Source organism: Protomyctophum parallelum, assembly GCF_964188405.1.
Source record: "Protomyctophum parallelum genome assembly, chromosome: 17".
Taxonomy (NCBI): domain Eukaryota; kingdom Metazoa; phylum Chordata; class Actinopteri; order Myctophiformes; family Myctophidae; genus Protomyctophum; species Protomyctophum parallelum.
The window spans coordinates 12,602,446-12,617,876 of record NC_139719.1 but is presented as its reverse complement, the minus strand read 5'-3'; the positions used below and the strand labels follow the sequence as shown (position 1 = coordinate 12,617,876).

Genomic DNA, 15,431 nt, shown 5'->3' with positions numbered 1-15,431 from the left:
CCCGACATGAAACTAACCCGTGGCAGGTTGAAACTCACCCATGGCTCCCGACATGAAACTAACCCGTGGCAGGTTAAAACTCACCCATGGCTCCCGACATGAAACTAACCCGTGGCAGGTTGAAACTCACCCATGGCTCCCGACATGAAACTAACCCGTGGCAGGTTAAAACAAACCCATGGCTCCCGACATGAAACTAACCCGTGGCAGGTTAAAACAAACCCATGGCTCCCGACATGCGTGGCAGGTTAAAACTAACCCACGGCTGCTGGCCCAGGCCGTAGCGTAACGGTCTGGGCACCGGACTGGTAATCCAGTCGCAGTGTGCCGCGGGTTCGACTCCCGGACCCGACACGGCCTTTACTGCATGTCATCCCCCCATCTCTCTCCCGTTTCCTGTCAGCCTACTGTCTGTCCCTTCAAAAATCAATAAAAGGCGTAAGCCGCAAAAAAAATATCTTAAAAAAAAAAAAAAACTAACCCACGGCTTCCTGTGAGGTTAGGTTTAGGGTTTGGATTTTGGGTAGGGTGCCGGACTAATGCCTGTCGGACTGTACGTCGGATCAAACACATATCACCTTCTTTCTGTCAAATTGCGGCGTGAATTTGACGGTCCATTAATGCAACCCTACAATCGACACTCTAATGCAACAATGTTGTAAATAATCAAGGGAAATTAGCATTTGTTTCAGGTGTCTAATCTATGCCTTTATAGGATATTAACATGAGTGAAATCACAATTCATTTATTTTTGGCAAATAAGTACCTTAATTATAATTGAAAGTTGACCGTTTTATGTCTCCGTCGCAAAACTCGGTCATGGGTTTTAGTCCCACGCTCTTGATGAATTAATGTTGTAGAGAGACGCTGCAGTGGACTTGAAAAGCAATGAAACATAAGGAGCGCTAGGGAAGGGAAGGACTGATTGGGTTGACTGAAAAGGTGTGAAAATGAAATGCAGCAAAGACGACGAAAGTCCTTTAGTGCTAAACGCAAGGATATCAAAATAGGACACATTCGTGACTGAATGCAGTTGATGTTGCTCAATGTACTGGATTCAGGACAACAGCTGATGCTTTATTATGTGGAGTTGAAATGCTTCGTCATTTAAAACAGAAAACACAGCTGTGCACAGTTCGTTTGGTGTTCAGAACAGCGTGCACGCCAGTCGCCATCCACAGGTAGTCCACGTTTGCACGCCAGTCACCATCCACAGGTAGTCCACGGCTGCATGTCAGTCGCCACTATAGCCTCGGAGACCGCAGCAGTTTAGCATTCCATGCCACTGACTTGACATACAGCTGAAGGCTTTTCTGCGACTGCAAGGTGACACTGGAATATTGTGTGGAGTGGGAAAACACCACATGCCTTGCCCTTTGCCTTCCACACACGCCTCCAAACAGAAGAACTGAAGGACACAGCAATGCACAGCAGGGTGAGAAGTAAGTAAGTAAGTAACAGGCAGAGAAGGGGAGTGCTTGACGTCATTGATGAAGAAACAATGCTGGAGAAAAGCTGCTACAAGTGGCCGACCAAAAATCGACTTGAGCCGTCAGACCTGCAGTGTCCCTCTGAACGTTCATTTGATAATGACATTATCAAATTAATTCCTTCCCACATAATGATACAGGACGGTCCACTGCTGGGAAATATGGGCATGTGTGCTGGGTGGCAAAAGTTGTACCAAACGACCAAGAAGAAGAAAAGGCCACTCCAAAACAAACTCTTAGATAATGATCCTACTTCCTTGACATGCGACCAGTGGGTCATGCAGAAACGGCGCAGCACAAGAAGACAGCACGGCACGAAATTGACTCCTTGGGACCAGGGCATAGAGCGTGTCCGTAAGATATTCGGTATGGAACTGATCAGGGAGACAAAAGAACCGGTTCCAGATCACACTGCTCCAGTCCAGACCACACATTTTCCTTAAGAGAAACCTTAAGCGGTGTAGGGTGGACAGTAGGGTGGTCAAAAGGGGAAGGAGGACTGTAAGAAAGGCCAAGAGAACGCAGTCCGCCAAAGATGGGAGCCTCACCAAGCAACCACGTGTAGTAAGTAATTATTTTAATTATTGGAAATTGGTTATTTTTGGCTGATTCAGAGTATAAATTAGTCCTAAAAAGACTGCCTAGTTATAAAATGAAATGCTGTAAATATAAAGCAGATACAAGTGAATGATATATATGAACACGGATGCAAAAACATGCACTGGACGTAAGAGTACTGTAAAGTGTCAGTTTGTTACGCGACAGACAATTTAAGAAAGGCCATCACTGAAATGGACACTTATGTAAGACACCAGGACCCCCCCCCCCACACACACACACACACACACACACACACACAAGAAACCTGGCAAACAAACGTGTTTACAGAACAATGCAAACGCATTATTTAACTGACGATACACTGCCAGTTTCCCGTTGACATTCGAGTAGTACTTTCAAGAAAGGCAGAAAGAGTAAAGTAAGTGTGAAGGTATCGGTTTGGCTCTCCCTCTGAGCAGCCCAACGCCATCAATCTATCTCTCCCTCTGAGCAGCCCAACGCCATCAATCTATCTCTCCCTCTGAGCAGCCCAATGCCATTTATCTATCAGCAACTAGCCGCTACCACGACATGAATGAATCAAGCCATCGAGAACAAAGTAATAAAAACTAAAAGATAATTCACCTTGCCATCAACCACTCCCCAATAGGTGGCCCGCGGGCCATTTGCGGCCCACAGAGCACCCCCTTGTGGCCCATGAAAGAATTTCAAAAAAAAAAAAAAAAAAAAAAAAAAAAAAACTTCTAAGGGTCCCAGATATAAATGGCATTAAATGGGGGTCAGTAGCCTATGCATGTCAACTGGGCATCCTTTTCAAATGGGGTCTTGCCCTGAAAATTTATTTTCAGGGCAAGACCTCAACCTCGCGCGTGCAGACTCGGCCCCCAGCCTGGTACGCTAGTCAAAATATGGCCCTTGAGGAAAATTAATTGGGGAACCCTGCCCTATGGACTCAGAAACGGAGAGCACAAGGCTAGTCGATGCCTCACTACGTACAGTAGCATCAGTAGTTTCCAACCTGTTCTGGATCAGGGCACACTTGAATCGTGCCATGAATTTTTTCAGAGCATGTACTGATCAATCAATCAATTGTATTCCGGCTTGGATCAATGGAACTAACGCAGTATACTTTGAAGTTCCTATTCATCGTATCACAAAATATGTTACATGTTCAATAATATCTTAACCCATTCTGAACGGGCACCCATTTTGGTGTCGGCATCATGTTATGCTTTAGCTATTTAAAAATAGCAGATCTACAAGCTCATATCGCGCCACCGAGTGGCGCGATACGAGCTTGTAGGTCTGCTATTTTTTGAAAAATCGAAGAACGACTGACATTTTTAGAATCTGATCTCAGGTCAGAATGGGTTCATCAGACCAGTGTGTGTCCGTCGGAAACCTCGTATGAATCTGATCTCAGGTCAGAATGGGTTAAGCAAACAGAAGGTGGAATTGAAATGTGTCAACGGGAAGGTGGACCGCACGGGAACCGAGGCTGACCGAACACAGAGGAGTACTGAGAGAGGCACACACAGAAGGCTGACCGAACACAGAGGAGTACTGAGAGAGGCACACACAGAAGGCTTACAGGTTATGGTATGTTTACAATAGAGAAGCTTTTGTTGTCACCTGGTGGAACCACACGATGCAACGAGATAAAACCATAGACAAAACGCGCACGCACGCACGCACGCACGCACACACACACACACACACACACACACACACACACACACACACACACACACACACACACACACACACACACACACACACACACACACACACACACACACACACACACACACACACACACACACACACACACACACACACACACACACACACACACACACACACACAAACGTCTCAACTGGATCAGGTCAAGTTTCCAGATGGGGAAAACAGCAGCTGTAATAAATAAGGAATCTGCAGTAAATATCCTTTGGGGGGGGGGGGGGTAATAAACCAAGATCTGAATAATATTAATAATAATGAAAACATATAGTTAATTAATATTTTCCAGTCCTTTTCACCTCGAGTGTGGAACGGAGAGAGAGAGAGAGAGGGGGGGTTGCAACTGGCTCAGTACAAACAAGGCAAAGAGGTGACACTAAAGAAGGACACCCCCTCTGCCAATAACTGACCACGACGACGGTATACACATGCCACGATTTTGTGTTAAACACACAAATAAACGTACACGCGTTTGCACACACACACACACACACACACACACACACGAGAGCCCATTTGACATGTAGTACTGTAGACCGAGGGAAAGCAGTCGCAGCAGTGCAGCACCTACGTCCGACCACGACGAGGCTTTTAAATCTGCAGGTCTGTAGGCTTACTGCTCGGCTATTCGACCCAAGTTAGACTTTAAAGTGTCCTTCAAAAGGTCATTGGAGCCAAATGTAGCCCAGAAATATATTCTGTACATGCAGTCAATTAACAGATCAATGCATCACTCGCTTGAGAATACAAACATTTAGATATACATAGATATAATTACACCATTCATCTTTTTTTATATATATATTTATATATATATAATCTGCATCTCCTTTGCACTCGTATTTTAATACAGGTTGACCACATACGTGCGGTCAACTCGCTGACATCTAACGAACAACAATTAAGCTGTTGTTTGAGTGGTGGTGGTGGTGGTGGTGGTGGTGGGGGGGGAGGGGAGGCGTTCAATCACGATGGCGGGAAAAGTATCTTATACGTTTTTTTCTCAACCAAGGTTCATGTTTTAGGTTGTTGTTAGAGAAAGTAAAAGATTATTATTATTTTAATTTGCTGCTTTCTTTCATTTTAGCGATTTTAGCTATTTTTGACAGGGGGGGGAGGGGGGGGGGGCGGGCATTCGAACATTGGGCTAAATATCTTTTCTTTTCTTTTTTTACACCATTTTATGGCGATTTCTTTATTTATTATAGTCCTACTAGACCTGAGTAAATTACATTTGGCCACAAACGATCACGAGATCTACTGAATGTGAAGGAAGAGGTGACAAACTGACATATTGAGCCTATAATACACAGTATGGCAGGAACCGAGTAGTCAGTTCTGTGGCCAGATGTCATTTGCTCGGGTCCAGTAGGACAATAGTAAATAATAATAAATAATTCGCCATAAAATTGTGTACCGTAAAAAAAATGTTGTTGGAATGTTTGAATGTCCCTGCCCCCATGTCAAAAATAGTATTTTAATAATGCTCTAATCTTTTACTTTCTCTATTAACCCATTTTGACCTGAGATCAGATTCTAAAAATGTCTTCTAAACGTTTTCTAAACTCAAGCTCATAGCGTGCCACCAAGTGGCGCGCTATGAGCTTGTAGATCTGCTATTTTTCAATAGCTAAAGCATAACATAATGCCCAAAATGGGTTAACACGAATGTTGGTTGAAAAAAACTAAAGTAAATTAATCCAGATTATGCACAAGACAGTCACCTCTGGTGAAAAAGGCCTGTCACCGTCCGTCCTTCCCCGCCCTGTCTGGTGTGAGTGACAGGGACGTCCGACCGACAGGGACAGACTCCTCCTCGCCTTCCTGACGGGAAAAAAAGGAAGGACATCTCTTCCTCCAGCCCACCGCCTGTCTGTCCCTCTCCCTCTGCGCTAGAGGGAGGGGTGGGAGGGTACCATGAAGGCCCCCACGCAGGTAGCAGGGGGGTCGCGGGGGGGTCGCAGTTGATTTTTTTTTTTTTTTTTATGTTTTTGTTTTCTCTCTCTTTTTTGTTGTAGATCCACCTCTCCTCACTCAGTCTCCCAGGATGACTTTGACAAATGATGCCACGTCTGTCTCTTTGGCCTCGTAGGACGTGAAGAAGGGATGTTCCTGCACGCATGCACGCGCACACACACACACACACACACACACACACACACACACACACACACACACACACACACACACACACACACACACACACACACACACACACACACACACACACACACACACACACACACACACACACACACACACACACACACACACACACACACACACACACACACACACACACACACACACACACACACACACACACTTTAGTGCATTGGTTTTCAACCATTTCAACCATCAAGGTCCATGATTTATGCAACATTTGAGCCACGGACGGACCACCATTTAATGACATTTAGACTCTCCAAAAACTTTGAATATTTTGTTGATAGGATTTTGTCCACAATTCCATGCTGTGTTGACGTTGGTACCATTAGGAGTGATAACAGGCAAACGTTGATCAAATTCAACAATTATTTTACATCATCTGATTGTGTAGACTTCTTGTAAATTAATTAAAGTAATGCAGATTAAACATCTGATGTTTAACAATAACAACTCAACTCTTTGAGAGCGTAAAATTAAACCAACAATCCATTTGGTTACCAACTCTCCATCATTTAGCTGGGGACCTCGTGGAACCGTTTCATGGACCACTGGTGGTCCCCGGACCACTGGTTGAGAATCTCTCTAGCACCAGCATTACAGTAGAAACCCAGCAGCAGGAGCAGCAGCAAGTGAACCATAATGTCAAAAATAGACTTAGTCCGCCCTCTAGAGGCTGACCTACAGTATTAAAAAGAGGTCTGGGGTCTAATCAGTTACCAAAACATATAGTAGTAAATATACAGTATGTTCCCATGCAAAATCCAAAACCACACTCACCATGAGTTCTGTGTACGCTGGCCGCTCTTTGGAATTTTTCTTTAAGCTGGAGGTATAAACAGCAGTTAAAATAAGAATTAATTCACAATAAATGTGACTCATCACTTTTTCAACATGGATAACTCCGTTAAACTTCAATGACTGAAGTTTGATTTCTCGTAATTTGAAGGATATTTTTGTACAGTATGAGATATGTGCATGAGAGCGGAGAGTGGGATAGACAGAAAAAGCTACAAATTAAACTCTAGCCTAGCATATGAAAACGTGACATGACATGATGAATTGCATTATAAACAGTACGTGTTGATTGTTTGCTTAACGGTACCCATTTAGACCTGAGGCCGATTAAAAAAAGGCTTCTAAATCCTAAAAGTTTTCTGAAAGACCTATTTTTCTATGTCAGTGGTGCTCAAACATTTTCATGTCAAGGACCCCCAGAATTATATGTAATTGGCCGCGGACCTCCATCTGAATATATGTTGTTCCAGGGACCTCCCAGATCGCAAAGATTTTGGTTAAAAACATTCGCTCTGAAAGAATATATATTCAAAGATTTGAGTTTTAGGTTGTTAGTAGAGAAAGCAAAAGGTGAGTGTTCATTATTTTTCATTTGCTAATTTCTTTCGTTTTAGTGATTTTAGATATTTTTGACAGGGGGCTGGGACATTCGAACATGGGGCTAAATGCGTCTTTTGCGTATTTGAATTATATTTTTGTACAGTATGTGTGCATGAGAGCGGAGTGGCATAGACGCAGAAAAAGCTAATAATACTCATCTTTGACTTTCTCTAATAACCTAAAACATGAACCGTGGTTGAAAAAAATCTAAGTTGTCCTTTAACCATTATTTTAAACTATATTTTTGAAAAATCGTGAAAATGTGTCTCAAATCTTTGAACACATTATATATTATTATGAATTATTTCACGGCAAACGTTTTTAACCCTTTGCTTCTGGTACAAAACATTTTCAGATGGACGTCGGCGGCCGGATGCAACCATTTTTGGGGTCCTTGACATTAAATGATTTGAGAACCACGGACATTAGAAACATAGGTTTTTACCACGGACATTAGAAACATAGGTTTTTCAGAAAACTATCATGATTTAGCAGACACTTGTATAATCTGTTCTCAGGTCTTAATGGTTTAAACTCAAAATACCCCCCAAAAAGTGTCAAAAACCTTTCACAGCTCAGTTTAAATCTGCCCTCTGGTGACACATGCTGTGCACTACAATAATAATACAAAGCCTCAATACAGAATCTCTGTATCCGTGTATATATATATAATAAAGTTTAATTGAATATAAAAAGGAGAGCCAGACCGTATAGAATTTCACACATCTGGATTTCAACACCCTGCTATACAAACCCTCGTATAAAACAATTACACCTTCCAAGCCTTTGGAGCTTCTAGTGATTTTTACTAGTTGACTAGTCAACTAGTTGTTCAACTAGGCCTGCCAATTATGTTAAAAATATATATATACTAAAACGTTTTTTTTTCTCTTAAAAAAGATATTTGTACATTTTAAAACTGTACATTGGTAACTATAACTATAATCTAGCTGATTACTGGGAAAAAAAAGATCAACTAGTCAACTAGGTACCAACGAGGTTAACTAGTGGATTTACTAGTCGACTACTTGAATAGTCGAGTTGCTTAAAGCAGCGGGTACATGAATATAATGACAATAACACTAAACACCATCAGTAACATTCTGCCTGTTAACACAGAGAGATGCAAGGCATTTTTAATGCCATTGGACAAACAGTGCAAACCTGTACCAGGAGACCAAGAGACTTTCAGGGGGGGGGGGTGTGTGTTTGGGGGGGGGGGGGGGGGAGTGCTTTTGCTATTGTGCAGCTATGAAAACATGTGAAACCCCCCCCCCCCCCCCCCCCCCCCGACAACGCTAGCTTTGAGCAACGTTTCTACGGCACGGGATAAGCTAATCCACGCAGCAACGCGGACTAGACATAATAACAGGTTGGTGAGAATGCACATCAGACACATTCCACTCAGAGCTCAAGGGCCCTGGCTGGCACGCCCCGTTACATTCTGTCCAGGTCAGTACAGGCTGCCTCTTACAACAGCTAAATGTAAAACAATGTCATAATGAACTCTATTCCACAAACCTTGGAAGCAATGCAATTTTATTTTATTTTTTTGCTTTATGATTTATTGTGGGAAAGCAACGGTGGACTTGGCCAGAGAATCCTGTTGAGTACTACAGACTCTTAGGAGCTTTCTCTTTGATATGGCCAGCCTCCAGTCACACACAAAATGGTGCATTTATATGTTGCATTTAAATACCGCTTTTATCCAAAGCACTTTACATAGATTGTGCATTACATTCACCCATCCATTCACACACACACATTCATACACTGATGGCAGAGGACCAACCTGCACATCAGGAGCAATTAGGGGTTCAGCGTCTTGCTCAAGGACACTTCGACACCAACTCTGGGGGAGCCCGGGATCAAACTGGGAACCTCACGGTTTTCCCATCTGGCCTCTCTACCGGCCACTCCACCCCTGAGCCACAGCCGCCTCACACACCCCTGTCCCCTCGGACAGAGTTTTGAATGTTTGATTGTAAGAAGTGGTTCTGATGGTTTTGGGAGAGAAAAACTCCCCCCCTCCCCCCAAAGACCATGGTATGAACAATGCCAAAGAAACATTAATTGATACAGGTCACATTTGCACCTTTTGACAGGGAAAATGTGTACAGTCAAGTGTGGAGTTACTTTTATCTCCATTTGCTGCTAGCGTCTACAGGCATGCAGCAGTATATTGATGTTTTCCTTTCTTTTTCCCCAATTATATTGTTGTTGTTTATCACTGTTACTATGCTGTTGCAAAGTTTGAGGAGTACTTTTTACTCTCACGTACCGGTCCTGTACGTGACATTACAATAAAGTAAGTAGGTCAGGAGTGGCTTATCATCAGTATCAGCAGGTAACACACGGGAGTCTGTCCCAGAAATGATGCGCAAAATCCCTGGGAGATGGATTTCTGAGGTGGAGCACTACTTCCCGCACGACTTGCTGGACCCAAGCCGTGCTACTCATCCGCTGAGTTGCCAGTGCCCGGGATCAAACCCATGAACTTGTGGTCCAAACTTAAGGCGAGAGCTCTATAGTCTGAGCTACCCGGACAGAATAAAGAACCTTGAAAAAAAAGGGGGAAAAGAACAAGAAAAGATGATAAGGTCATGTACTGTACCACTGGGAGGTGAAGTCCACAAACTCCGGGGAGAAGCGGTCGGCGGGGAGCTGTGGCGACGGCTCCTCCACAACCTGCTTGAGCTGCTGGAAGGGCGTGCCCCACGAGTCGTAGGGGAAGCGAAGGATCGCCAGCTCGATCTGAGGAGGAACAATTGTACAGTGAAGCTATGCGTATACACTATAAAGTGCTATTGTCTAATACGACTGTAAGGTCGTCGAGGCTAGTGCAAGTGCTGCGGCAAGTGCTACGGGCTAAGGTGGAGTCTGAAGAGGTGGGTTTTCAGACTACGGGCGGCGGAAGATTGGGAGTGAGGCTGCAGTTCTGATTGCAACCACGGAACCACGCAACACAGAGGTTACTACTAATACATCCGATAGTTTAACCCCATTTTTACACTCTCATGAATAATGAGGATTTAACTGCGTGCGTACCCGCGGAAGCTTTAAAAAGGAAGCTATAATTCAAAGCCTCGGATACTAAGTCGTTTTATATTCAAACGCTTTTGAGCCTCTAATAGACAATAGAGTGTCTACTCTATACCTACGATGGCCAGTCCGATTAAGGAGACATTGGAAGTGGTTGGACGAATTAACACGGTTCTGCTGAATCGCGTCCAGTGTGAGCTGGAAATGTGCAAACAAGCGAGCTGTGAAGATTTCACAACTCATAATAAAAATGTCTAGACACCATTTTGTCTTTCTTAAGCCATGGCTTCCAGACAGCTGGCCTTTCCCTTCCGTTACGAAGCCGGTCAACCTTTGCTATTATTGTGAGGTTATTTTTTGCAGCAATGAATGCAGCCAGCCAGGGGAGAAAACAAAAAGATGGTAATAAACAACGGGTATGACCCCCTGTGTGTTCTAAAAAAGAAAAATAACAAAATTACGTTAACACAGACACACATTTCAAAACATAATAAAAGCAATAACCACAGCAAAAGACGACAGACAGACTCACCAATGTGATTCCTAAGCTCCAGATGTCAGACTTGACATTGTAGCCTTTCTGGTTCGTCTCCGGGTTGATCCTCTCCGGCTGACGGGACAGAGGACACACCGATGATGTCACACACACACACACACACAGGGGTCGGTTGTCTGAGTCAACGGGCACACCTGGCCATAGCCGTCATCACAAATGTGATGAGGTCAGAACATTTTGGGCACATTTGGGTGTCTATGGCCGTTTTTAGCCCAAGGAATGTTTTTTGTGCAAAACTAATGCTTGGAATGGATTCAGAATCATGAAAACCCCCTAGTTTGACATGTCAGATGCTATATAAAGCTTAATAAAATCTTGCCTTATATGTAGGATGTTAATGGTAGGATCACTTATAAACCCCTATAAAACAAATTACTCAATACCGACAGCCGGTCAGCAAGTGGATTCATGAATGTATGTATATAGACAATATTTTAGGCCAATAAAAAAAGACTATATACCAAATTTCCCACATTAAACAAAAGTCGGCTGCTGGACTATTAACAATTTTGTCAACAAATAAAAACTAGACAAAAAAAAGGGAGGGACTAATGGAGAAGAGAGAACCACTAAAAGACAAGTCATTTTATGCGTGGTTGCATTTTGAAAAAAGCAGATCTACAAGCACACAACGTGTCGCAGTTGTGAGCTTGTAGATTGTCTATTTTCAGAATGCACCAACGTGTAAAATCAGGCATTATGACGCCATCAAGTCTCGCCAAAACACATTTTTGTCAACTAAATCAACTGTAGATTTAGTCGACTAAAAACGTATTGTATTTAGTCGACGAAAAACTAGACGAACACTAAAACATGACTAAAACTAAATTACTTTTTATTCAAAGACTATGACTAAAACTAAATCAAATTTTGCTTTCAAAATCAACACGATTCCCATGGAGCACCGCCAAGCCCCTAAAAATGCTCTCAGCCAGTGTGGAGCCACACTCCTCATTGGTTGTTACGGCAGTTAAAATGTTAACAGGGGGTCATCGAGTGTGCATCGGCTAATGATGAGATGGATGGAACCCACCTGTCTGTCCTACATTGAAGCCAGGAACCACGTTTATATACACGGATTCTGTGCCTAAAAAACAAGTTTTCAAGTGGGGGCTGCCAACTTGATTTTTTTTTCTATCCAAATTAAATTCATGTGATCGTTCTGCCCAGTTTGACCACGTTCAACCTGGCGTCGCCATTTCGGGTCAAAATTGTCAAAGTTTTATTTTATTGTGAAAATCATCATCAGAAACGTTGCTCAAAGCTAGCGTTGTCGGTGGTGTTTACACATGTCTTCATAGCTGCACAATAGCATCATCACTTGTCAAATTTCAAATGTTACTTAATGCAGGTGATGAATGCTACAATATTTCTTTTTCTTTCATTCTTTTGTATCGTTTTCTACTTAACCCATTTTGGGCGGGAACCCCTTTTGGTGTCAGCATCATGTTATGCTTTAGCTATTGAAAAATAGCAGATCTACAAGCTTGTAGGTCTGCTATTTTTGAAAAATGGAAGAATCGTTTTCTGCTTACAAGAAACAAACAAAACTTCCATGCAGCCTGTCCCACCACGGTGCTTACCGCCATGTAGGGCTTGCAGCCGGCGTCCATGGTCTTGGCCACAGAGTCCACCAGATAACCACTGATGCCAAAGTCACACATCTTGACCTGGCCCTGTGTGTTGATGAGAACGTTGGAGGGCTTCACGTCTGGAGGAGGGCCATGCATGGAGAGAGAGAGAGAGAGAGAGAGAGAGAGAGAGAGAGAGAGAGACGCAGAGGGAAAGATGTCAGCAATGTGGACTGCTGAATTGCACAACCAATATTAGGAGACCATTGTGCGGCTGTGCCTTCACCAGACTCCATAGTCACCACTCGCCAGGCTAGGAGCACGGTTACAGTGGTTCCCAAACAGCATGTTTTTTGAGTGGTGCAACCACTCCAAGGAACAGCAATGTCTGTGTCCACCTATGTGTTGTTCACCTATATGTGTTGGTTAATGAGCACCAGTATGAGTACCAGTAGGGGCGCTGTTGTGCCAGAAACAGAGAGAGAGAGACAGTGCTGCACTGTTGCCTGCTAATGAGAGAGAGAGAGAGAGAGGAGGGGGGGGAGAGAGAGAGGGGAGTTCACCACTCGGTTTACACAGGTGTGATTTTTTAAGTACCTCAAAACAGACCATCTTTGTCTTCCACCCCAAGGGGGAGGGCAGTTCTGGGGGGGAGGGGGTACTTCTGTCTTACACAGCCCCTGAAACACGCTTCAGCAACGGTAGTACTGTGATAGTGGCTATCGTTAAGGCCCAGTTGTGGCACTTTATTTTAGTGACATATAATCTTCCTCAATGCCTACACGGGCCTTGGATACAGCAAAAGCCATACTGTGGTTATTGTGGTGGTGGGACCACTGCTGTGGTTTTAGACAGAAGACTTTAACCGAGCAACTGAACTTTAGCCCAGCAACAGAAACACGTGAATGAATGAAGTACCCGGGAGTCTGTCTCCTCAGTCCAGGTGAAGAGCTGGTGACGCTTTACACACTTTATGTATCCATCTTCTAGCACAGAGGTTCTCAACCTTTTCAGACCGCGATCGTTAGGCAGATTTTTGTTAAATACGATTTTGTTTTTACAAAAATATTTAGGGTTTTATTATTGTGAGAACGATGGCTTCCATTATCACATTGCAACTTTTCAGGAATAGAAAGCCTGCCGTTTCTATTAGCTTGGATTCCCCATCGATGATGTCACTGGTTTCTGACCCGCCCACAGCCCTCCTATGACACACAGACCGAGTAGGAAAGAAATGTGGCATTTTATTTTTATAACATTAGTGAGGACCAATTATATGAATGTAGGTTGAAAAGTGGTGAAGTGGTCCTTTCATTTACAAGAAGTCTACAAATTTGGGAGAATGTAGAAGAATTTGATCAACGTTTGCCTGTTACTGTATCTCTCCTAATGGTACAACATCAATACGGCATGGATAATACGGCCCATTGTGGCCCAACGACAACAGAATATTCTGTAGCCTTGGGTCTGAGAGGCTACCGAACTGGATATGAAAATGGTTTAAAACCACTGCCATAGGTATAAGACAGCCAAGATGTAAGTATAATTTAATCACACATTGTCCGAATGTAATTTGAGCCGGATATGGTCATTTTTTGGGGCGGTGGGGGAAATCTGATAGTCAGTTAGGATCCAGCCCTGCTCTTACCTCTGTGTATGACTTGCAGATTGCTGTGCAGGTGCTCCAGAGCCTTTACTATCTGTAAGACAGCAGAGAGAGTTGAGAGGCTGGTGAGATTGGGCACAGGTCATTACATAACGTTATATAACGTGTTCACGCGGCGGCTGCACAAGTATATCACTACCTTTATTGATAGTATCAAGTGAAGACGGACAGGAAAGAGGGAGAGAGAGAAGGGGAGAGACATGCAGCAAAGGTCGTCATGAACGGGACTCGAACACGCAACACACGTATAGGCTTTGTCGGGCCAAAGCTATGCGCCTGGACCACTTGGCCAGTGGGCGCCCCGATAACGACATTTTGTCCACACTAAAGTATATAGGGATTTGGGTGGGTAGCGATAATTAATTAGGGAACAAATTAATTCACACAAATCACAATTCATCTGTCGCACTACACAGTTTTAGTACAGGTTGGCCGCTTGTGGGAATGTCCAATTGTGGTGAGGGTCTACCTCTCCCATCTACTACTTCACCTGTAAGTGCAAAGGTGCTTCATGAGAACACGGCCTTCTAACTAAGAGATTCACTGGGGGCGGGGGAGGGGAGAGAAATTAAGTTTAGCTACCATCCAAATTTTTTGACACAAGTTTCCCTTTCACTTTGTCTGGCATTTCCTGGTTGTGCAGAGACATTTCCAAGGTGGTTCCATTTCGTGACACACAGACAGGCACGCACGCACACACACACACACACACACACACACATACTTACAGAGACGGTCATTTTGCCCATGATGTCCTCTGGGATGGTCATCCCCTTCTCAATCACCTGCTTGTAGAACTTGTCCAGCGAGGTGTCCATGAGCTCCATACAAATCCACACGTCACCCTGTCGACAGGCAGAGGGGGGGGGGGGGGTTGATGTTACTCCGTGGTGGGAAATAAATATTACTCTGTGTTGGCATTGCCTTGGGGGGGGGACACTAGTCTGTCCATATCGTGTTGCAACTCGAACAGGGCTGAGTCGTCTCTAGCGACTAACGATCGACACGGCAACTCTGTGGTGTCTCCCATGGCTCAAGTTCGCTAGAGACGGTGCCCCTCCGTCGTGGTCTAAAACTATACTCTAATCTAATCTGCGGTTGGTGGAAAAATAGTTGCGGCAACCCCAGGCAGTCTAGAGATTCGACCATTATGCTAGCGAGCTGGCTGCATGAGTTGGTTTGGAATTTGTATTTGAGGCTGATAATGTGCTCCGCCCCGTGGGTGCCTAATACTTCTTACT

The 15,431-nt window shown here is 43.9% G+C and overlaps 1 protein-coding gene across 1 annotated transcript in view; it reads right to left on the bottom strand.

The window, feature by feature from the left end:
• Positions 1-3,591: 3,591 nt before the first annotated feature.
• map2k6 (mitogen-activated protein kinase kinase 6) overlaps positions 3,592-15,431 on the bottom strand; it is a gene marked incomplete at its 5' end in the record, with an annotated part of 29,073 nt that continues 17,233 nt past the window's right edge. The window contains 7 exon segments of the mRNA XM_083788065.1: positions 3,592-5,903; positions 6,738-6,783; positions 9,970-10,109; positions 10,930-11,007; positions 12,537-12,664; positions 14,173-14,224; positions 14,919-15,035. Coding sequence (XP_083644191.1) covers positions 5,826-5,903; positions 6,738-6,783; positions 9,970-10,109; positions 10,930-11,007; positions 12,537-12,664; positions 14,173-14,224; positions 14,919-15,035 — 639 coding nt within the window. The 3' untranslated portion in view covers positions 3,592-5,825.